The following is a 25,176-nucleotide window of genomic DNA, read 5'->3' as shown; positions in this document are numbered from 1 at the left end:
AAAAGTGGTTTGAAAGAATTTCAGGTATTTTAATCTATTTCTTAGTAAGAGCTATGTGGATTACATTTAGCTTAATATGTGTGTAACAAGGCACTTACATTCTAATATTAAACTGTAGGAACACCAAATCATTATTCTAGCAAAAAAACATAAAAACTCTAGTATAGTATATATTTTTGTGCCAGTGAAACATTCCAGGAACAGTTATTCACAGACAAATAAACTGATTATTTGCTAAAGCTGCAATTCAGCTTTTAGTGTTACTGCAAATGAGATGTCATTCTGGGGACTTTCCTGGCGGTTCAGTGGTTAAGACTCTGCACTCCCAATGCAGGGGCAAAGGGTTTGATCCCTGTTCAGGGAACTAAGATCCCACACGCTGTATGGCATGCCCTCTCCCAAGCAAAAGACCAGAATTTATCCCTACATTCCTTTAGACCAGAGTTTTTCAACTATTGACATTTTGGGCTGGATAGTCTTTGCTGTGGGGTGGGGCTGGGGGCGAGCAGCAGCAGCAGGCAGGATATGCCAAGTAGGACATTCATCAAAGTGCTAGGCCTCTAACAAGTACATGCCACTAGCACTCATCCAGCTGGGCCGGGTACAGATGTCTCCAGATACAGCTAAATGTCTTTTGGGGGCAAATTAACCCCCTGTTGAATACCACTGCTTTAGAGTGTATCACCACATTTCCTACCTTTTCACTGAATTAATAAACTCTTATGTATCTAAAATTCTGAAGGAGGTACACAGACTAATAAAAATAATATTTTTAATTAAATAAGACTTAAGGTATCATACTGGCTTGGTACTAAACTATACATGTGACACATAGTGCATTTAAAAAAAAAAGACCCTCAAAATTGAAAGTAATATACATGCTATTCTGGGAAACTAAAATAGTTAACATTAACATCAAAACTATGTTTTATGTAAAGCTTAACATATATAACAACACTGAAAATTACCTATTATTTTCTTAGTTTTTGATGTACTGTCTTTTGGATGAATTAAATTTTTAGTAAATGTTTTTAGAGACTAGTTAGGATTTTAGAACAAGTAGAAAAAAAAGTGTGTTCCAAAAAACTTGCAAAATTTAAGCAGCATGCTATTTTATGATTTATATTGAGGTTTTAAAAGGCTAGTATCTTTCTTAAAAACTAGTAATGACAATGCTATAAATAAAATCACAACTTTCCAAGTTTTTAATAAATGACATCTGTAATTAAATACTATTGTCAATTAAACTGATGAACTTTATTGGGGTTAAAACTATAACAAAGTTCATCCTAAAACATTTTGCAATGCAAAATTATCTCACTCAAGGAGTGTTTAATAATGTGGATGCCAGGAATTACAAGCAATTTTCAAAAGCAAAGACTCACATTCATAAAACTTTATACATCATTTGAACTAACAGATATTTATACTACTAGGATCAAACGTGCACCACTTTCATTCTTTTATCATGATTTTATATATTACATTATTTATCACCATTCTTTGTCACTACACATATTTTATCATACACTTGCACCATTCTCCTTAGATTTCTGATCTTTATCTTCATTCTTCCCATTATCCTATAAAATACACAAATAAAAAGTATATTTTATTAGATTCCCTTAGATGTAACTTTAAAAATAATACCATCAATAAACAGAGATACTCCAGATAGCCCATTTCACCATCTATGGAAAAGTGAACCCTTGGGGAACTCTTTGAAAGAAATCTCTCAGTTCTGTGCAGAATGACTTTTAGTATTTGAGAAAGCCATATAAGTCCTAAGAAATCAGAGGTTCTTAAGAATACATTACTAACAATAATATAGTCCTTGAGGTGGAGATTTTTTTTTCCTTGTTCTCTGAGTGAGACCCAGGCCAAAGAATGTCTCTCAATTACTGAAGTTAGTTTACAATGGCACTAAGTTACTAGATGAGTAAATCTTGTTTATAAAGAAGTCTGCGAACATAAATCATGCTGACATCTGAAGTAAGCTCTAGAAAAATACTATCTTTGGAGAAAAGGACAGAATGCTACCACTAGTTTCTGTTAGAAAAGCCACTAAGAGCTTAATAATAGTAAATTTTCCAGAGATAGGCTTTTCTGAAAAAGAATAAACTATGAAAATGTTGCAGGTAAAAAATAGCTAACCTTCTTAAGAACAGTGTGGATTTCATCCATTACTGTGGATAAGTTTCTGATTGTCTTATTCAGTTGGTTTTCAAACTGCAAATTCATGTTTTCTGAAATCTTTAAGTTTTCTTGTAACTGACTAAGGTCCTTTTTAACTTCTCTAAGTTCACCAGAGAGGTTTTTGTTAGAAATCTCCAAATTTAATATGGTTTTTTCATCTTTATCTGTCAAAAGGAAAAAAAAAAGAAATCAAATTCAAAATTCACCATTTACCACCTAATATTTCCAATTTAACCTTGAGGTTAAAAATATTTAAGTTAGGAGACTTAAATAATAATAAGTGTATTATTAGACTTAATAAGTGTATATAGACTTATTATTAGACTTAAAAAGTGTATATATTCCTTAAACTGGCCACAGTGTCAATTTCAATAGTTAAAAAGCACAATGTAACGCTTCTTTGTAAGGAGTCCAGCTGCAATGTAGGAGACCTGGGTTTGATCCCTGGGTTGGGAAGATCCCCTGGTGAAAGGAATGGCTGCCACTCCAGTACTCTTGCCTGGAGAATTCCATGGACTGTATAATCCATGGGGTCACAAAGAGTGAGACAGGACTGAGCGACTCTCACTTTCACTCACAACACTCAGTTAATTTAAGCTTTACCTAAGTATTACTTCTAAAACCAAGTTCCATTTTTTAGATGATTGCACAGACTAGAGAAAGTAGCAGGAACTGGTGAAAACAAAGCAGAACTACGGGAGGAATTAAAGGATACAACAGAACAATCAAACTTGAGAATACACATGAAGATCTTAAGATTAATTCTCATTAAGCTAAGCAATTTTACAACCTTTAACAGAAATAGTCAAATGTAAAGTTACATTATGTATCTACACTATAAAGTATGGATATGCATGTGTATAGGTATGTATATATGTGTGCACACATATATACACCAGTAGAATGTTAAAAGTACCAAGATACCAATGCTTTTCCTTACCTGTCTTTTCTTCTAGTAACTGCAGCTTCTGTTCCACTTCAGCTCGTACTTTTTCACTCTTTTCCAATTTTTGCAAGAGGCTTCCTACATCAACCATTGCACCATTGTACACAATAAGGCCAACATTTTCTTCTACGTCCTTTGACTCCTGTTTCACTATTGGTGTTGGAAGTAACAATCTGTTTCCTGTAATATAAAAGATACTTTTATTTTACAGCATGTGGGGGTCACAGTTCTCTGACCAAGGATTGAAACCATAACCCCTGCAGTGGAAGCATGAAGTGCCAACCACTGGACCTCCAAGAAATCCCTAAAAGATACCATACTTTAAAAAAAAAAAAAGATACCATAGTTTATTATGTTATTTTCTTTTTAAATTAATAATGCAGTTATAAAATGGCATGACCTTAAAATAATATACTCAAACCTAGCATATCTTCCTGCAATGCTTCAGATTCTTCATGGTTTTCTTCATCTTTTGAGGTGTCTGTTAATTTCCGGTAAAAGCAAGATTCACGGAGTACTACTTTATTAAGAAGCTTCTTTACCTGTTATGTAATAAAGTAAACAAATTAAAAAGATCAAAGTTAAGTTTTTGATTCTCCTTAACATCTGTGTTCTAATTTTCACATATGATGAACATCAATAGCATCTGTCAGGTATCCACTACCATTCAATTAGAGCACTTACGTTTTTAAATGTCTTCTCTAGAAACCTAAATTTCAAATTATCATTTGAAAAAAATTTCTAAGAAAAAAAAAAAGCAACACTGAAAGAAATGCTAACACACACATTAAAGTTTATGTACAAACACACGTACTACAGCATAGTTTGTGGTTCTAAAAAATGAGAACCATTCAGCAACTGGGGCCTAGTTAAGGCAATAAAGGCACACCTATACCATGGAATACTATGCAGTAATAAAAAGAACAAAATGGGTCTCTGTTTTCATGGCAGAATGCTGATGATACATTATTAAATGAAAAAAAGTCTCAGATATCGCCAGAATGATTTCATGTATTGTTTATAAAACTGGAACTATCATATATAAACACATATGAGTTGCTTACAAAAAGATCTAGAAGTTTACATACTAGGCCAAAGGAGTAGAATTAGATAGAGGAGACTTTTAACTTCTTACACTTTACTTCAATATTGTTTAACTGTATTACTATGAGCCTGTATTTGCTTTTAATATTCAAAAAGTCAAAGATATAAAAAGAGTTATTTAAAAATGCTTTTCATTTCAAATATTTGTAAGATAGATTACTTGAGCCCGAGAAAGGTGTAGTCCAAGAGTATAAAATATTTCTTCCAAATCCTTTTCAAGAAGGTAACCACAATGGCTTTGATCAAAGTAAACAAATGCCATTAATAGATCTCTGTTAATTGTGATCATCTGAGTCTTCTCTTTTTCCTAAAGAAAATGCAGAAGATATAGTACATAATTTTAACCCCTGAAAAGTGACAAAATTAGACTGTGTCCGTAATATACCAAAAATATGAAAAGACGTTTGTCTCATCTTAGCTAAACTGAGTTGATCTAGTTACATGTATGAAGAAATAAATAAAACACACTGATTATCTGTTGTGTTGTTGCCATTTACTCGCTAAGTTGTGTCTGACTTTTCTGCAATCCCAAGGACTATAACCCACCATTCTCCTCTGTCCATGGGATTTCCCAGGCAAGAATACTGGAATGAGCTGCCATTTCCTTCTCCAGGGAATCTTCCCAACCCAGGGATCAAACCCACATCTCCTGCATTGGCAGGCAGATTCTTTACCACTGAGCCACCTAGGAAGCCCACTGATTATCTGACATAACCACTAATATAAAAATACAACTGACTGAATTCTGTTGAGTGGTACTATATAGATATACAAGGATCAATAAAGTTCATCACAGTGTTACGTTTAACAATAAGTATGTTTTATGGAAGAAATGGAAATTATTGTGCTGTACATAAGAAACTAATGATGTATGTCAAACAGACTTCAGTATTTAATACACACCTTATCTTTAGAGGGCCTCTCCTTGCAGTACCTATTAATATCTCTTTTGTCATCTCGTTTGTTTTCTTCCTCATCTCGATCTACACAGTAAATACAACAGGAGCAAAAGACTCATTTAATAGATAAATTTCCAACTATCACACAGATTGAAAATACTTTTCTATTACTGATCACTTTTCATAAGATACAACAGCGAAGAAATATATAAATAAAAATAGTTTGGATTTTATAAGAAACAATTATAAAACAGCCTTGAACAGGAAGAAACTTATAAGGAGACCAGAGGGAAGAAGAAAGTGGACTTTAATGATTTGAATACAAGGACTTAATTCAATAAGTATCTGGGGGAATTCGTTTCCAAAAATGAATGGATTTAATACAAAAAGATTGAAACTTAAAAATTTTTTAAAACAGAGCAAGTATATTTTCTTGAAGGAGAAACAGTCAATATAGCAACTCTAACTGCAGATGCATTATTGCAAAATAAAAGTGTATGTGAGAATTGAAACGTTTTTTCATAACTAAGAAGACCTAACAATGTTAATATCCAGATTTGCATGATAAAAGATAGGAAATCAGATGAAAGTTAAAGCTCAGTTGTGCCCAACTCTTTGTGACCCCATGGATGTAGCCCACCAGGCTCCTCTGTCCATGGAATTCTCCAGGCAAAAACACTGCAGAGGGTTGCAATTCCCTTCCTTCTTCAGGGGATCTTCCTCACCCAGGGATCAAACCTGGTCTCCACATGGCAGACAGATTCTTTACCATCTGAGCTACCACAGAAGCCCAGGAAATTGGATAAATTATTCTTAATAAATAAATAAACAGAAAACTGACAAAAAAGTAAACTCCTTTCTCTTACCTATCATAGGCTATCCAGTTTTTGAAGACCTTGGCCACCACCCTCAGGTAAATACCACTACCAGCCTGATATTCAGCTAATAATTAAAGAATAAACTTCCTTATGGATTCAGTTCTTACCTCCTAAAATACGTAAGTTGAAGTCCTAAGCCCCTAATACTTCAGAATGTTGCCTTATTTGGAAAAATGGTCTATGCAGAGATAATCAAGTTAAAATGAGATTATCAGAGAGGGCTCTAATTCAATGACTGGTGTCCTTACAGAAAGGAGAAATTTGTATGCAGACACATGCAGACAGAAGACAATACGAGAATATGGGGAAAAGATAGCCATCTACAAGCTGATCAGATTTACCTGGAATAGAACCTTTCCTCACAGCCCTCCAAAGAAACCAACCCAGCCAACTCTTTCATCTTAGATTTAGCCTTCAAAATTAAAGGGTTTTTTTTGCAGACATTTAATGATCAACAATTTTTAAAGAGAAATTTTAGTTCTAGAGGTTTCTGGATCTTTCAAATGGATCTCTATCAGAAAGCCCAGAGTAACAAAGGGTTTGTTGGTACAATACAAGAGACAGTAAACACAAGGAGCTGATTAGTCTTTGAGATATTACAGAACATATATTCATAAATAATTCACACTATATTCCCTTCTTGAACATACACAATATAAATAAGCAGCTAAGAAATTCTGTAGTAAAACATGTAAACCTTTGCTTTTAGCCCAAGTTTCCCAAATTTATTTGACCCTAGAAAATTTTACTAACCTTAATACCAGTTAATATTTTGGAACACTCTGAGAAGGACTGTCTTAAGTGAGCAGTTGCATGCAAACAGTAACAAAGTAGAGAAAACTTTGTATTACATAGAATATACACACTAAAACACACATGAACTTTGATAACATTATGCTAAGTGAAAAGAAGCCAGTCACCAAAAAAAAAAAAAAATCACATACTGCATGATTCTATTTATACAAAATATTGTCTAAAATTGTGGATATATCAAAAACCAGTGAGTTGCATGTTTGTAAGTGGGTGAAACGACTGATACATGAATTACATCTCAAATTGTATTAAAAAAAAAGAAAACACTGGGCTTCTCTGGTGGTCTAGCGGTTAAGAACTCGCCTTGCAATACAGGAACACCGGTTCAATCCCTGGTCCAGGAAAGATCCCATGTTCTGTGGAGCAACTAGGCCTGTGAGCCACAACTACTAACCCGACACACTGCAACTACCAAAGCCTGTGTGCAAAGACCCCGTGCTCCACGAGAGAGAGGCCATGCGGTAAGACCGCACCCTGCTCACCACGAGACAAAGCCCGTGCATAGCAATAAAAACCCACCATAGCCACAAATAAATAAGAAATAAATGAATAAATCTTAAAAAATAAATAAAGGGAAACAGACAAATGTTTAAAACTACTGGATTGTGGTGATGGTTTCACAATTCTATAAAGTTACTAGGAATTATTATATTGTTAAATTATTAAACTAAATTACATACATTTAAAATGCATGAGTTTGTGATATATATTACAACAGCAATAAGCAGTATTAGAAAAAGAGAAAGACTGTGTGTTTTGAACCTAATTATTTCATATAAAGTACAGAGTGGTTCAATTGCTTGTTTTATTACCATGGATAAATTAATTTACAGCTAAGAGCTGCAGTTTCCTCAATTATGAAATGGTTAAGTATTCTCTTTAATTTATTTACATTTTACAGACATGACGCATTTTGAGTGTTTAACTTGAAAGGTATCAGTTTCAAAACCATCACTCTAGAAACCTAATTTTAAAACACTTTTTAAAATTCCAAGTAATCACTGCTCAAATCTTAGAACATGCTGTGTATAAAAACTATTTTGTAATCTTTTCCACATCACTATCCCCTACCTACTTTTTCAATGACCGCACAGAATTTAACTGCATGTCTATGTCAAAATGCATTTAAATAACTCCCTATTGTTTTACACAAAGGTTATTCTAGCAACTGTACTGAAAAGAGACTGTAGAGGAAGGGTATAGGGAGGGAAAGCAGGTATGGGCTTCCTTAGGGCTACACCAGTGAAAGAAACACAAGTGAAAGTGACAATGTTAGTCGCTCAGTCGGCACAGACTGTAGCCCGCTAGGCTCCTCTGTCCATGGAATTCTCCAGGCAAGAATACTGGACTGGGTAGCCATTCCTTTCTCCAGGGGATCGTCCCAATTCAGGGATCAAACCCAGGCCTCCTGCACTGCAGATGGGATTCTTTACCACTAATTCAGATGGTAAAGCCTATAAAGTTGGTGACAAATGGTCTGATTCTGGGTATATTTTGAAGACAGAGGCAATATGACCTCCTGATAGAATGGAAATGGAATATGACAAAAACAAACAAGGATGACTCCTAGATTTTAGCTTAAGCATCTGTAAGGATGAGATAGCCATCAAGAGTCAGAGGTCAGAGGATTTGTATGTTTTCTTTATGGTGAAGAGGAAAAGCAGAAGTTCAGTATTAAACATGTTTATTTTGAAATGTCAGGTAAGTGGAGATGACATACAGGCAGTTGATATGGAAGAATAAGAGAAGCCTGATTTGAGATACAAATTTGAGAACTGTCAATACAGGTAGATAGTATTTAAAGTCAGAAGAATGGACAAGAACACCACTACGGGAGTTACACAGTAGAAAAGGAATAAAGAAAACAACTAAAAGATGAGAGCCAGGACATTCTGACGTAAAAGAAAAGGAGAACAACGTTCAGTGATTTAAGTAAAGCAGTGATTAAAACAATACTGGGAGAATGGGGGAGAAAAAAATGGGATTGTAAAAAGGGTTAAACTTCATTGAGCAAAACAGGTAATGAAGATAAAAGAAACAGTGATATATGTTATATTATATCACTGCTACTGAGCTGAATGTCTTTTCTTAGACAACGTGAAGAGTTTCTACCTTCAAATGGATCAGGAACACATACAAACACAAAGATAACATAAATAAGATAAAATATTAACTAATGAATCAACTGTTGGGTATAAAGTGTTCAACTTCTTTCGTGTTCCATTCTTTCAGCTTCTTGTATGTTTGAATATTTTCATCAATTAGAAGAAAATTAAAATGCTAGGATAAAAAGAAAAAAATGGAGAGGCAAACCAAAAATACCTTAAGTAGTAATAATTCTCAACGATAGGTATTACAAAGAAAACTTATGATTTTCTCATCTGAGGAAAAAAAAAAATTTTTTTTTTAAAAGTCCCAAATCTACATGGAAACCAATATTCAGTGGTACTCCATATGTACTATAGAGCTGGCATATATGATTAGTCAAGACATCTACAATAAAGCTTTTTGAGTATCATTACTACTGGTAAAAGTTTTAAATAATAATTTAAAACTTGGGTAATAGATAAGAAAGTGTTTATTATTAGTCTTTAATCTCAATCTGAATGTTAGATATACTCTTTTGCTTAGATGATAGCCTTCATAATTTAAAAAAATACTACAGTTAGTTTTCTAAGGAAGTTTATAACCTTTTCATGACACGCTTTAACAACTGTTTTTAGGGAAAATTTTACTCAAGTTGAATAAGCATTAATTATATGTGGACCATATGACAGTTAAAACTATATATTTCTTAAAACAATGCTCTCACCTAAAAATTAGTAAAACAGTACTTAATATATCAACAGTACTTAATATAACATACTTTCACCAGAGAATATTTTACCTTTCCTATTATAAAAATTACTGTAATTATACATTTCAGTGACATGAAGTCACCAAACAGAAATTGTAGTTTTCATCCTAAGGGGAATAAATGAATCCTACCATCTTCTTCATCCTCAGCTTCTTCTGCTTCCATTGGATCATATTCATCTTGATTATTATCTTCTTCAGTTTCATCATCATCTTTAGAATCATCTTTTCTTTTATCTTCTTTCTGTAATTTAAAATGTCTTAAAATTAAGCAAGATTTGAAAAAAATTAAATTCACCAAATTTACTTGAAATAGTATCCCATTATAAATATATACCTTTATCATTAATACATACATAAATAAGCCATCATGCTATATACCTCAAACTTAAAAATAAACTAACAAAACTAGTTATACATGCTTATATAAGCTTAATTTAAAAGACAAATTTCTAATAATACACTAAAACTTTTTAGTTTGACTTTTATATTTCACTATTCCGTTGAAATTTATTGTTCTATGTTACACTACAGAAGACTAATTAGAAAAGTAACTTAAGTTGCTGGTCATAGAAATAATTACAGACCTTCCTTTCATCCCTATCTTCTTTTTTATCTTTATCATCGCCTGATTTTCTCCGTTTGGGTTTTGGCTCATCAGTTTCATCATCTCTTTCTTCCTTTTTATCTTTTCTCTCATCTTTTTTGCTTTTCTTTTCCTTTTCTTTTTTATCCTCTTTCTCAGGAAGAGACAATAATGATTTGTATATTCTGACGCCAAAATCTCTTTGAAGCATTTCATTGAAAAGCTCTGCGAATAATGAAACCTATAAAAAGACAAACAGTAACCCAGCCAACTTAAGATAGAAACACTGAATAAATCCAGCAATTCAGTAATTTATCATACGATGACTTGTCACATCCAACAATTAATGTGCACTAACAATAAATTATAATAATTGATGTCAATGATGCCAAAAAGCCTCAAAATCCTCAAAAACTCTTCTGAAGATATATTGTGTTTAGTATACTTTTGACCAAATAGTATAAAAAATAACTGCATGTGTATCAATAAGATGTACTCTACAAGTTTTTATGAAATGCCTACATGTATCAGGACTGTTCTTAGCAATATGGATACCGAAGTGAAGAAAGCAGATAAAAATCCCAACTCTCATAAAATAACTAATCTAGGGGGACAAAGTATGGAATAACAAAATCAGTATCAAATTATAATAAAAACAAGCAGGGTAAAAGCATAGGCAGTAATGAGTACAGCCAGAGATGGCCTTTCTGATCAAGTGACATTTGAAAAGTGATGTTAAATTCACATACAAAAATGACTTACATTCTAATGATAGATTAAAAGGAAATTAACTAGGGGGATATGTTAGATGGAGAAGAAAAAAATAAAGCATTTTGCTAGCAGATGCCTGTTTCTCAAATCACTGTTTTCCACTGTATGGCCTTAATTTGAGATCCTCTTACAGCATCCATTAGATATACAGTATATACATTATAAGTAGAGATATCGAAGGCTATTATTTTCATTAATTTATTTTTAAAATGACTACTGCATGAGAGGCACTATTAAGAGTTAAATTTATAGCAACTGGTAATAAAAATAAAACCATATAGCATATGATGTTTAAGGACACTGAGTTACTGGAATTTTCAAAAACTGTGAACACTTTAATATTTGTAACATACTTTGCATCAAGATGAATAAGCTTGCACTTCATGTTTAATAAGCTCAGCAGCCCTCTATATTTGTGTGCAAACATCATTTTTATCTTACCATCTGGTGGACAATGAATGACCTTCTGGGTCAAGTAGCTAAGACTGATTTTTACAATTTATCAAATGAAACAATGTGAAATATGTTGATAAGATACAATAATTGCACACAATTATAACTTCGCATAGGCTATTTACAAAACTCATATTTTACACGGGTTTGTTTAAAGAATGAACCAATCACTAACATAGAAAGAGAAGTGCATTTCAACTATTTTGAAAAATGACAAATTATGTTGTAAAGCTGCTCCAGAGTAATGATACAAAGAAACAGATTCACAATGAAAAGATAAACATCAATTATTTTATCTTACACCTAAATCAGTCAGATGTAAAAGTTTCAATCCCACTAAATGGTATTTTAATTCTACAGTAAATAATAAAGTGCTGCTACATTCCCAAGAGTGGCAGTTAGACATTACTGTATTATGACTCCTGATATCCTGATAAAAAACAAAAAACACACCACTACTTGTGAAGTAGTCAAAGAAAAACAATGATTGAACCTGAACTGGACTGAGACTTTAGATCCAAGTATCAATTTATGGGAAACAGAGAAGCCAAACATTTAAACCATACCACAGGAATGCAATTAGCAAAAAAAGTTTGTAGGAAACGTCACCTGGTTGTTTTTCCCATAAAAAAAATACACTATAAGGAAAATTTTAAAAACAGAAACAATGAAGGAGGTACTCAAAAGAGATCTGAGATACACTGACCGATCAAAATATATGAGCCTTATCTGGACCCCAATTCAAACATAAAACATTACCTCAAATGAATGTTCTTTATTATCCTCTAATCTGTAGTCCAAGAGTACACTCAAAGACATGATGCTACAATCAAACTTGCCACTTTTTGCAGCCCAGTTTGGATGTACAACGATAGCCGGCTCATCAGGCAAAATATATCTTCTTTCCCGACGCTGGCGTTCCAGTTCCTCTTGACGTTTTCTTTCTTCTTCCTACATATTTGAAATTTTAAATAATGGTTAAACTTCCACGTACATTATGTATCATACCAAAAGAAAAAGGGTGAATTTCTAACAATGATAATACCAACTTTAAGGGCTAAGAAGAGAGCGAAGTTCAAATTTACTAAAGAAGATAGCCGCTTTTATGGCACCTAATTCTTTCTTTTTAATTTTCCAGGGTAAGCTGCTGCCTTCTAAAGAGGGAAAAGACCCCACAAACCTCTATTACCATCATATAAATCAGGATATTCTGGGAAAATGGTGGCAATTCCCACATTTAAAAAAGAAACAGTATAACCTAGACAGTGAAACCAAAATCCATGTATATTCACAACAAAATGAAATGACAAGGTATTTCCACAAACCCCAATATACAAGTAGGAGGGGAAAAGTCACAAGATCTAAAACATCTATGTGTTACTGACATCTGTATACAGGGGAAGCAGAAGCAAGCAATGAGGTTACCTGCTGAATCTAAGAATAGGTAAACCTAAAACAGGCAATGGAAAGCACAGTAGGTAAATTTAAGAATAGTAGCTGAAACTAGGAAAAAGTGAGTTGAGTACAAGGGGTCAGTGTTAAGATCTAAAATGGCTAAGGCATTCTAGGCCTACCTATGAACTTGCAAAGCTGATTTATCAGGGCATCCTTTCAGCACAGGCCAAACTGAGGAGAAACTTCTGGGAGCAGAATTAATAGTGAACAGGGCAAGAATAACAGAGAGAACAGAGATGTGGGAGGAGAAGGTCCAGATAAAAAGTGACAGGCAGCAATAAAGACAGAAATCTCAGCAAGCCACCATATTTTTTGGCAGAACAAGAAAATAACAGAACATAGAGCTCTATAAAGTCAGAAAAGCAATCTGAAGCAACCTCCTTCTAACAAACTTTAGAAAAACTACATTCACATAAAAATTAGCAACAGAAAAAAAAAAAAAATTAGCAACAGAAAGATACTTTGGTCAAATTCCATGCAAAGTTATTATTGGTGAAAAAAAAAAGTGGGGGGGGAGAATAAGGAGCAGAATCACGTCTCTGGCAGACAATGAAAGTGGACCAGAAGACATGGCCAAAAGACAGATTAAAAAAACCTTAACTTACTATTTTTAAGTGTGCTAAAAGACATAAAGAAAATGTTACAAGATATGAAAGAACAACATGAGTAAATATTTTAAAAAGTAGAAAACGAGGTGACAGAATTTAGGGAACAATCAGAAAACTTAGTCCCAGCAATTTAAGAAAAAGTAAAGGAATAAAAAAGCAAATGAACTCAACAGATAATGCTTTATTTCCTCTAAAATCAGGAACAAGACAAGGGTGCCCACTTTCACCAGTACTATTCAACATAGTTTTGTAAGTCCTAGCCACAGCAATCAGAGAAGAAATAAAAGGAATCTATATTGGAAAAGAAGTAAAACTCTCCCTGTTAGAAGATGACATCATCTTCTACATAGAAAACCCCAAAGACCAAAAAAAAAAAAAAGAAAAGAAAACCCCAAAGACACTGCCAGAAAATTACTAGAGCTAATCAATGAATATAGTAAAGTTGCAGGATATAAAATCAATACACAGAAATCCCTGGAGAAATGGTAACCCACTCCAGTAATCTTGCCTGGAAAACCCCATGGACAGAGGAGCCTGGCAGGCTACAGTCCGTGGGATCACAAGAGTCAGACACGACTTAGTGACTAAACCATCAACCACTACAAAGGGAATATATGCCTAAAGATAATGTGTGAAAAGGATATTTGCCATATACTAGCTATTTTTTTTTTTTTTTACTAGCTAGTTTTTTGGTGGGAGGGTGGGAGTTAAAGACGACTTGGGGTTATTTTTTCATCAACCTCCATTTTATACTTATTTATAATGGCCATTATTTTTACTAATACTGTAGAACTATGAAAATGAATAAAATACTAAAAGTTTCATATAAAAAAAATACACAGAAATCCCTTGCATTCCGATACACTAACAATGGCAAAACAAAAAGAAATTAAGGAAACTATCCCATTTCAACGGAAAGAACAAAATACTTAGGAATAAACTTACCTAAAGAAACAAAAGACCTATATGTAGAAAACTATAAAACACTGATGAAGAAAATCAAAATGACACAAACAGATGGAGAAATATACCATGTTCCGGGATTGGAAGAATCAATATAGTGAAAATGAGTATACTACCCAAAGCAAACTTCAGATTCAACGCAATCCCTATCAAGCTACCAATGGTATTTTTCCACAGAACTACAGCAAATAATTTCACAATTTGTATGGGGAAAAAAAAACAAAAAAACAAAAAACCTTGAATATACAATGGAGAAAAGACAATCTCTTTAAGAAGTAGCGCTGGGAAAACTGGCCAACCACCTGTAAAAGAATTAAACTAGAACACTTTCTAACACCATACACAAAAATAAACTCAAAATGGATTAAAGATCTAAATGTAAGACAATAAACTATAAAACACTTAGAGGAAAAGGTAGGCAGAACATTCTCTGACATAAATCAGAAGATCCTCTATGACCCACCTCTCAGAATAATGGAAATAAAAATGAAAATAAACAAATGGGACCTAATTAAATTTAAAAGCTTTTGCACAACAAAGGAAACGATAAACAAGGTGAAAATATAGCCTTCAAAATGGGAGAAGATAATAGCAAACAAAGCAACTGACAAAGAATTAATCTCCAAAATATACAAGCAGCTCATGCAGCTCAATACCAGAAAAATAAATGACCCAATCAAAAAGTGGGCTGAAGATCTAAACAGACATTTCTCCAGAGAAGACATACAAATGGCTAACAAATACATGAAAAGATGCTCAATATCACTCATTAGCAGAGAAGTGCACATCAAAACCACAATGAGGTACCATCTCACGCTGGTCAGAATGGCGACCACCAAAAAGTCTATGAACAATAAATGCTGGAGAGGGTGTAGAGAAAAGGGAACCAACCCTCTTACACTGTTGGTGGGAATCCAAACTAGCACAGCCACTGTGGAGAACAGCATGGAGATTCAGTAAAAAACAGGAAAGAGAACTGGCATATGATCTAGCAATCCCACTGCAGGGCATACATACAGAGGAAACCAGAACTGAAAGAAATATGTGTACCTCAATGTTCATTGCAGCACTGTTTACAATAGCTAGGACATGGAAGCAACCTAGATGTCCATCAGCAAATGAACGGATAAGAAGTTGTGGTACACATACACAAAGGAATATTACTCAGCTATATAAAAAAAAAACTCATTTGAGTCAGTTCTAATGAGGGGGATGAAACTGGAGCATATTATACAGAGTGAAGTAAGTCAGAAAGAGAAACACCAATACAGTATATTAATACATATATACGGAATTTAGAAAGACAGTAATGATGACCCTATATGCAAGACAGCAAAACAGACACAGATGTAAAAACAGACTTTTGGTCTGTTTGAGAGAAAGCAAGGGTGGGATGATTTGAGAGAATAGCACTGAAACACATATATTACCACATGTAAAATAGATGACCAGTGCAAGTGTGACGCATGAAGCAGGGCACTCAAAGTCGGTGCTCTGGGACAACCCAGAGAGATGGGGTGGGGAGGGAGGTGTGAGGGGGGGCTCAAGATGGGGGGACACATGTACACCCGTGGCTGATTCATGTCAATATATAGCAAAAACCACCACAATATTATAAAGTAATTAGCCTCCAATTAAAATAAATTAGTTAAAAAACCAAAAAAGATAATGTCTTAAAGAGAAAGGGAGGTAATATGGAAATATTAAATATCAAAAGAAATGAAAAAGTGACCAACATTGAGGAAGCAAAAAAGGTAAACACAAGACATCAGAATTCCTTAAAGAAAACAAAAGTGGACAGAACAAATATAAAATTATTACTTGACACAACTTGTTTGTTCATAGCACTATTATTCACAATAGTCAAGAGGCAAAAACAAGTATTTTTGCTACCATGAGCCCTGAGGTATCTACTAGAGATGAGCTACAGGTACAATGACAAAAGGATTAGTTGTAAGCATTAGGTATATAGTAGTAAAACCAAAATTAAGTGAGCATTAAAAGAGTACAGTATGTACGCTACATGCTAGGACAATGTATTTATAGGACATTTTAAAAATGGGGAGAAAGCAGGTATAGGAATAGGAAATTCAAAAATATACTTAGAGTAAGCAAGACGTTAATACTGGTGGTGGGACTACTAGTATTATATTTGTATTATGTATCTGTATATATACTCACAAGCACTGGCAAAAAAAAAAAAGTTGATAATTTGAGCTTTAATAAGGAGAAGAATCACACGGAATTGAAATCCATTAAAAATGTTCAAATCCATGTATTCATAATGTTTAGAAACAAACAGGTAACCATCTGAAGATGCAGGAAACCAATTCACTATTGTGAAAATTGGATAAACAACAACAAATAGTGCTTGATGGAGCACCATATATATTACTACATTAGTATGGCAGAGGAATGATGCAAATTCCTGAAGTCTTTTTTTTTTGCCTTAAGTTCCCCAACTAGGGATTGAACCCGTGCCCTGTGCAGTGGAAGGGCAGGATCTTAAACCTTTGAACCACAAGAGAAATCCCAACAGTCTATATTTTCAAAAGAAAGAAAACAATCAAGTATTGATCCTGTCTTCCACATGAATTTACCAAAAGGAAAACCTGTACCACTGCGTAACCAAAACAGCAGATGAGAGGAATATGTGAAAACAAAATAAGAATTATAATACCACCATTTTTAACCTCAATAAATCAATGGATTTAGGATTTGAGCACCACTGCACACTAACATCAAAAAGTGAAAATCTGCTTTCTTCTGTTGCTGTTCTGAATTCAATTCTAAAGCAATTCCTACAAGCAAAGTAGGTATCTACACAGGTTGAGGTTGGTGAGAAAAGTTTAGAGCTACAATGGCCCAGAGTAGAAGAGCTGCCCAGTTATCAGGTACTGATATCCAAATGAAACAAGGAGGGCATCCATACAGAGAAAGTGTAGGACAGGAAATAGGACTAAAGTGGAATAAGGAGGATATACAGATTGGAGAGGGACTGTGATATGTAACTGAGGAAGTAAGAAAATCCATTAAGTATAATAGAAGATATGTTTCTCATTATTGGGGAAAGGAGTTAAGATACATGGAAAGAGAAAACCAGAATGAAGTCTGTGATGCGGAGTAGAACTGGAGTTACTAGTGTAAGCTCTTCACTTTCCATGTACATACCACAGTAAATACAATATACCATTCTTCACTAAAAGGTATCAAGGCTTCCTGGAGAAATGGCTGACTTCAGAAACAGGGCAGGGATAGTAATCAATGAGACTAAAACACTTTATATCATAATGCAAAATAAGCAAAGTCTTCAAAAGATGACACAGGGCTATTCCAAAGAACAAAGAAGTCAACTTGAAATGCCTCCCGCTGGCCAACTCTGAGATAATTTCACTATCAAATATACAATTACATCCATAATCAAATTTCTCCTATTATCTCAAAACTACTGTTAATGGCTACCCCCTCCCCACCCTGATTTCAGTTGCCATTATTAGCCTTCTTTAAACCATTTTTCTACTTTCATCACATGAACATTTATGAAAAGTTCAGACAAGATGCTTTGTAAAATTTCATACATTCTAAATCTTACAATTAGATTAAGGTAAAACATTTTTGGTAGGAAGGCTTAATAAATAATGATGTGTACTTTCACAATACATCCCATTAGTACAGACATAATGTTGGTTTATCCAATTACTGTTGGTGTAACACACTTCTGATATCCCCATGTTTCAAATTCATAAAACACCCAGGTGTTATTCTTCTGGGCATATAAGACAGAGGCACAAACAAGAGTGAATAAACAGACTCTTGAGTCTTAAGAACTGAGATGCAATCAAGTACACAGCTTTAAAGCAGCAAAATTCTCAGACAAGCACTTCACTAGAACTCAATCTCTGAACTTAATAGCTCTGTCAAGCAAACTTTCTTTGATTTTTTAATATCTAAAACATTATTATTCATTTTTTAAGAGGAAGGATTGAAAACACCTGACTTATAGAAATCATTCAAATGTCTCTCAAGTGAAGAATGAATAAACACTGATACACTGATGCTGTGGAATATTATTTAGCAACTAAAAAGAACTACAGAAACACACAACAAAAATGGGTGAATCTCTAATGCATTATGTTAAATTAAAGAGGTCAGACTCAAAAGGTTATATAATTCCATGACATACTTGAAAAGGCAAAACTATAGGAAAACACATCAGTGGCTTCCAGAGGCTGACCAGGTAGGAGAAGAAAATGCTTACAAAGAGATATTACTATAAGCTATTTTTAGGGGATGACAGACCTTTTTTATATATATGATGACTGTGGTGGTGGTTAAATGGCCACATGTATGTGTCAAAACCAGCACAACTGTTCACTAAAAGGATGAATTTTAGTATTATGTAAATTATATCTTTTTTTTTTCATTTATTTTTATTAGTTGGAGGCTAATTACTTTACAATATTGTAGTGGTTTTTGCCATACACTGACATGAATCAGCCATGGATTTACATGTGTTCCCCATCCCGATCCCCCCTTCTGCCTCCCTCTCCATCCCATCCCTCTGGATCTTCCCAGTGCACCAGCCCTGAGCACTTGTCTCATGCATCCAACCTGGACTGATGATCCAACAAGCTATACTTGTTTCAATGCTGTTCTCTCAGAACATCCCACCCTCGCCTTCTCCCACAGAGTCTAAAAGTCTGTTCTGTACATCTGTGTCCCTTTTTCTGTTCTGCATATAGGGTTATCGTTACCATCTTTTTAAATTTCATATATATGTGTTAGTATGCTGTATTGGTCTTTATCTTTCTGGTGTAAATTATATCTTAATAGACGTATATACACATACATATTCGAAGAACCCTATAAACCAATATTGAAATGATTTAAAAAAAAAAAAGAAATGATTTAGTATATACCTCTTTATCATCTTCAGATTTCCTATCATCCTCCTCTTCCTCTTCTTTCTCAGATTTCTCTAATTCCTTTTGCTCTTCTTTTTGCTCTTCTACTTTAAGCTGTTTTGTCAGTCGGGCTATTAACTGGGATTTTAAGCCTTTGGAACTAAGAGCTCGACTTTCTAATTCTTTGCGGAGATCATTTACCTAAATATACACAGCATAAAAACACAGAAAATGGAAACAGGATCATGAAATAAGGAATCATGCAAGTATCTTCTGTATGATTTTTTTAATTTTTTCTTTATTTTTCTTAAAGTTCTCCCACTGTATTGCTCCCAGCCCACCTCCCTCCACCCTCGTGCACACATGCTCAGTCATGTATCCCATGGACTGCAGCCCGCCAGGCTCCTCTGTCCATGGACTTTTCCAGGCAAGAATACTGGAGTGGGTTGCCATTTCCTTCTCCATGTATGATTTTTTTTAAAGTTTTGGTGAAAGGTACCCTTGTACAGCTCATAAAATATTTGTAAAAATGCAAACTGACAGAATTTTTTTTTTTAAGTAACTTGCAACATGTTTTAAGATGCGTTAAAAGAAGTTAATGCTCTTTGACCTAGAAATTCTAGTCTCTGGGAAATTACCCTAAGGAAATAACTTATACACAAGAAAAAAAACTTTTTATACATTCTTTGTCATAATTCCTCCATCCAAAAATGTGAAGAATCAAAATATCCAATAAAAGAGTAATATTAATACCTAAGGAAAAAACAGTAAACCATTTGAATGGAACAGTATAAAACATTTAAAAATAAATTAGATGAGAAACACTATATTAACTGAAAAGGATGAGATGGCAACTTTTTTATACAACATGATTAGAATCAACCAAGCAAACACTTTATACCCAGAAGAAATAACAGAAGATAACACATCTAATTTTTAAGAAAGGTTGCTGTGTTTGAGTGACAGACCTGAGTCATTTTTTCTTCAATATTTTATGTATACACTAATTTTTAAAATAAGCATGCATAATATTTATAGTCAAAGAAATACAAGTTTTAAACAAAGAAACAATAGAGAAACCATCAGTTAGACAAAAATTTCTTGGGGCTGCAGGCTTAATCTAATCTTCTGAATCTATAGGATTCTATATTAAACCTGATGTTGATGAAAACTGATGTTGAGGAGTAATACAAGAGTGTCAAAATTATGATATATATATTCTCTACTTACTAAAAACCAATGTTGGCTTAAAAACTATAGTTTCATAAGAAAAACTCTGATTTTGCTGAGGACAGAAGTTAATCAAAAGGTCAACTTCTATATGTTAATAAACAGAAAGCTGCAAAAGCAAGCAAGTTTCTGATCTACGTAGAATTTATGTATGTGACTCTCTAGATCTACATTCACAGTATAGACCCGGAGATGCAAAACCGTCAAAAGGTAACAGGTCCAAAGACCCTGGGAAGCAAAGAAAAACTAGTAAAATCAGCCAAAGATTTTCAAACAGAGTCTTATATTACGTTCCTCCTAGTTCAGATGTATTATGAATCCACATTTTACTTTTAAATTCATTTAAAAACTGGATAATCTTTTTCTATGTTTCATTCCTTCTCGTGGAATTTACGTTAATTTGCAGAAATTCCAACTCTTGGTCAGTTCCCAAATCAGAAAACAATATTGCTCACACTATCCACATATGCATATTACATTCACCAGTTATTGGTTGAACTACTTAATTTTTGCACACACAAACACAACACAGAATTTTACATATAACCAGCAGACTTCATTTTTAATGATTTATATGTGAAAAACTATTGTCTACAATATCCTCTATTCCTGTTCATAGATTTCTAATTAAATATCATTACTTTCAAAGTTACCTTCATTGTCTTTGGGTCAAGTTTAGACCAATGGGTAGGAGTGGAAATTTCTTTAGCTTCACCATCATCCTTCTCTTCTTCATCCTGATATACAAAGTTAAGAACAGAATTACTATTCTGAAACCTTAAAATAAAGGTTAATTTATTTTTAAAAGTCTGTTGCTGATCTGTGCAAGGTCACAAATGTTTCAGATTGTCTTCTCCTAAAGTTATTATTTAGGCAAGTCCACGTACATACATTCTACCACTTTTAACTGATCACAAAGACACTCATCAGCCAATCAAAGCCAGATCTGTGAAACACAAAAGGGTGATAAATTACAACACAAAGGATATCAGGGATGCACAAACACTGCCGGTTCTCCACTAACCACACAGTGTGTGATCTTGCCCCAATTTTCAAACCACCCAAAGTTAAGACTGATTTAGTCAGACCTTTCAAATGTACCAAAGATGCCGCCACATAGCCTGAAATTTCAAATCTCTCAGACTTGTGGTTGTCCAATTTCAAATATCCATGACTAGAAATGATGACCGTGAAAGAGAAAATTTTTTAAATTTTAGAAAATGGCAAAATGTTTAAAATGGCTTAATACTGAATCTTGCTCAACAACTGGTCCCAGATTCCAGCAACTAGACCTATGATAAAAACAAAATTCTGTGCAATTTAAGCACAACTTATTTTCCTTTGAGGTCTCAGCACTCTTAAAGTTAGCGTAATAGACAAATTTTTTTTTTTTACAAGAAAAGAACATACAACTATACTGCTGAAAGCTGGATTACCAGTCGCTGTTACCAGTTATGTTCCTCCATGTGTGTTTGTTATGTAGTGTGTGGTGTGCATTTGTGCCTGTGTTCCTGTGCCTGTGAGAAGCGGAAATAGAAAAAGGGATTAGCGTTCAGTGCCTGTTCTCCATCAGCCTCCTTGCGTTCACCCTGAAGCTTCTCGACCAGCTGCTGCTTGTATCCTCGGGAGAGGGTTTCCCACTCTGAGCGGGTGGGAAGGCAATGCCAAACATCCGGGAAAAATAAAACCACTGTCTCCACATGAGCTGGAACTGTACGCCCCTTGTGGGTCTCCTCAGGGCGATGGTAGCGAATCTCTGCAAAACGGTACCTGTTGCAAGGGAAGAAGCATGTTGGAAAAAAAATTCTAAAATACATTTTAAAGACCCTAGTTCACTTGTAGCACATCAAGTAAAGAAATTTTGCTGCAAGAACTTGAGGTTGGTCTAAAGAAAAAAAAATTATAGAAGCCATAGTTCCTCTTTTGGTACATTTGTACAATATTTTATGGTTAAAAGAATATGTTCCCCAAGGCATTGTCAAGTTTGATTACAGAGCTACCCATACTTTAGAGAATACCTGAAGAAGCTGGATAGCTGTTCAGATTTCATGTGCTAAAAAAAGAATGTTCTCAATTAAATCACAAGAAATACACTAAAATACACAAGACAAATAAGCCTCAAGAGAAAATATGGCTGAACAAAAATAATCAGCAACTACATCATTTTATAACAAAAGAATTATAATGAAATGAAGTTCTCTCTTGACGATCTTCTCCAGCTATGCATGAAATGAAAAATATTTTCAACATACATCCAACTTCCAAAGTACAGCGTAACAAAACATTAATATTTTCAGTTTATTTTGATTAGTTCTTAATCCTTTTCCCCCAAACATTTTTGGCACCAAATAAACTTTTGCTACAAATGAGCATTTTCCTTTGAGATTATCTGCATGATCAAGATTGCTAAAATATGGGGGGTGGGGGTGGGAGAAGGCTGATGGACAAGAACATCTACATAAACTATTAGAAAAACATTTCTAATCAAGAAATGAATTAGTACTTACCATTGTGTGCATACACTTAGATCAATGCCTGTCAGAGCCTTACAACAACGAATAGCAGTCTTAATCAACACAAAAGGGTCTTTTTCTGGGTCTGGTCCATCCAACGAAGGAGACCAATGGCCTCCAATGGCCATGGCTTCATCCTTGCCTTTCATGCCCACTAAAAACTAATTTAAAACAAAGAATCATTTACATGTATTATGTAACCTGTCAAATTACAAATTAAATACTTGAAAAGGAAAGGAACAAACCTTTCCAATACCATTTTTACTACCTCTGGTATCTGTCAGTCAAGGAAGAGTTCAGTTCATCGTGTTCCACACTGCATTTCAGCAATGGAATAGGATTTACACATCATAACTCATCCTTCTAAAATATTTCCTCAGATAAAAAGTTCTTTTAAAGAAACAAGCTATAATTCAAACTTTAAGAGCATCCAGATACACTAAATCCACTAAGATTTTATTATGCTTCAAATTTATAGCATCAAAACGACAGCTGAACTAGCCACATACAAGTAAGATACAGCCACAATCTGCAATGAGAAAAACACCTACATCATTGACTGCTGTAACTATATTAAAATAAGTTATAAAACAAATCAACAAAATTTAAAAGGCAGTATTTTTAAATTTTATATATAGACAGAACTAAGCAAAGTAAATATACAGCTAAAGTTAAAGTAAATCTTTCAGTTTACCTTAACGAGTCTAGCAGGATGCTGAAATCCATCTCGAAGTTCTTGTGGGTCTTCAGCAAGAGCACATGACTTATGATACAAATCTTCCATACTAGGGCTAGCCATCAGCATTACCTATTATAGTCAAATAATTCAATCCTGTCAAAAGTCTAAAGTAATGTAAAAAAATGAGAACCACTACTAATTATCCTTCCATAACAGTTATCTGAAGTTTTTTTTTGTTGTTGTAAAAATGGAAAATGCTACAGCAGAAATGGTATTGGATACCTTATAATTATATAGTTTTAACTTTGAAAGAAAGAAATTTTGATCTATATTTACCAAATAGCAGAAAACTACTGACCATAAGCAATATACTCAATGTTATCCTGAAGACTAAAATACGGTGCATTTACCCAACAAAACATTTTATGTGGATCTACCAGAAGCCATAGAACATTTCAAAAAACTCAATAAAAAGAACTTCATCTTCATGTTTTATAAGGTTGAAAATGTTGGAGCAATATCACAGTTTTACAGCTCAAGAGTTAAGGCAAAAAAGAGGTTAAATTACTTTAACAACCAAACAGAATCAGGCAGACAAGAAGAAAACACAGGCTTTCAGGTCTTAAACATAATAAATACTTCCTGAAGATTAACTTCACATACACTCTTAATACAAATAACTGCTCAGAAATTTTAGCTGTGTATCACAGAATACAAACCTTTGCACTGTATAAATGATCAGCATCTGGTGGATCAAGAATGGCCATATTTTTTTCTAAGGACTCTACTTCTCTGTGCATTACATAGAAATTGCAGTAATTTCCCAGCTGAAATGGTCTTGACAAAGGGAAAGCATCCACCCATGTAAACTGAGCATCAAAAAAGTCACTAGGTATATATAAATTCTGATAACGGCGCCTTAGTTCCATCATGTCACAACTAGGACTGAAAAACAGACATAAGTAGTGAATAAAGTGCCTTAACACCAAAGATTATGCAAAGATTCACTCAATTCTAAAGCTATAAATATATAATCTGACACAGTTAAAAGCCAGTTGAAAATGAATAGTCAACTATTAACGAGCTTTACATTTACATAGAATCATATGAAAATGTTTTCAAATACGTTTAGTTTTGAATAAATAGCACCTACATGTTACCTTATTATTTGTGTGTAGCTTAAAATTCACTTAGAGAAGACCCTCTGAAATAACTTCAAACCAAGTTCCAGAGAAGATCTGAACAAAATCAATTCTGCTTCAGTTAAAGCTGTATTTTTGAGAAAATTATGATTCATACAGAATGAATACAAAGAAGGGATA

At 33.9% G+C, this 25,176-nt stretch overlaps 1 protein-coding gene and 1 non-coding gene across 8 annotated transcripts in view; both read right to left on the bottom strand.

The window, feature by feature from the left end:
* Positions 1-1,233: 1,233 nt before the first annotated feature.
* The window catches only part of CCAR1 (cell division cycle and apoptosis regulator 1), a 47,041-nt gene continuing 23,098 nt past the window's right edge, over positions 1,234-25,176 (bottom strand). For all 7 annotated transcript variants that reach the window (XM_043926407.1, XM_043926405.1, XM_043926406.1 and 4 more), the window contains 15 exons: positions 24,574-24,799; positions 23,870-23,983; positions 23,170-23,336; positions 22,222-22,432; positions 21,316-21,399; positions 19,448-19,633; positions 12,262-12,453; positions 10,280-10,519; positions 9,825-9,936; positions 5,150-5,229; positions 4,407-4,553; positions 3,564-3,684; positions 3,137-3,322; positions 2,155-2,360; positions 1,234-1,583 (listed from right to left, as the gene is read on the bottom strand). In XM_043926407.1, the coding sequence (XP_043782342.1) occupies positions 1,524-1,583; positions 2,155-2,360; positions 3,137-3,322; positions 3,564-3,684; positions 4,407-4,553; positions 5,150-5,229; positions 9,825-9,936; positions 10,280-10,519; positions 12,262-12,453; positions 19,448-19,633; positions 21,316-21,399; positions 22,222-22,432; positions 23,170-23,336; positions 23,870-23,983; positions 24,574-24,799 (2,332 nt within the window). In that variant the 3' untranslated portion in view covers positions 1,234-1,523. The remainder of the gene's footprint in view (positions 1,584-2,154; positions 2,361-3,136; positions 3,323-3,563; positions 3,685-4,406; positions 4,554-5,149; positions 5,230-9,824; positions 9,937-10,279; positions 10,520-12,261; positions 12,454-19,447; positions 19,634-21,315; positions 21,400-22,221; positions 22,433-23,169; positions 23,337-23,869; positions 23,984-24,573; positions 24,800-25,176) is intronic.
* LOC122709774 lies at positions 23,468-23,532 on the bottom strand. The gene has a single exon (XR_006345736.1). It is a non-coding gene; the product is annotated as a small nucleolar RNA SNORD98 (small nucleolar RNA).

This window comes from Cervus elaphus, chromosome 15 (assembly GCF_910594005.1).
Source record: "Cervus elaphus chromosome 15, mCerEla1.1, whole genome shotgun sequence".
NCBI lineage: Eukaryota > Metazoa > Chordata > Mammalia > Artiodactyla > Cervidae > Cervus > Cervus elaphus.
The sequence above is the reverse complement of the archived record's forward strand: the minus strand, read 5'-3'. Positions and strand labels throughout refer to the sequence as shown.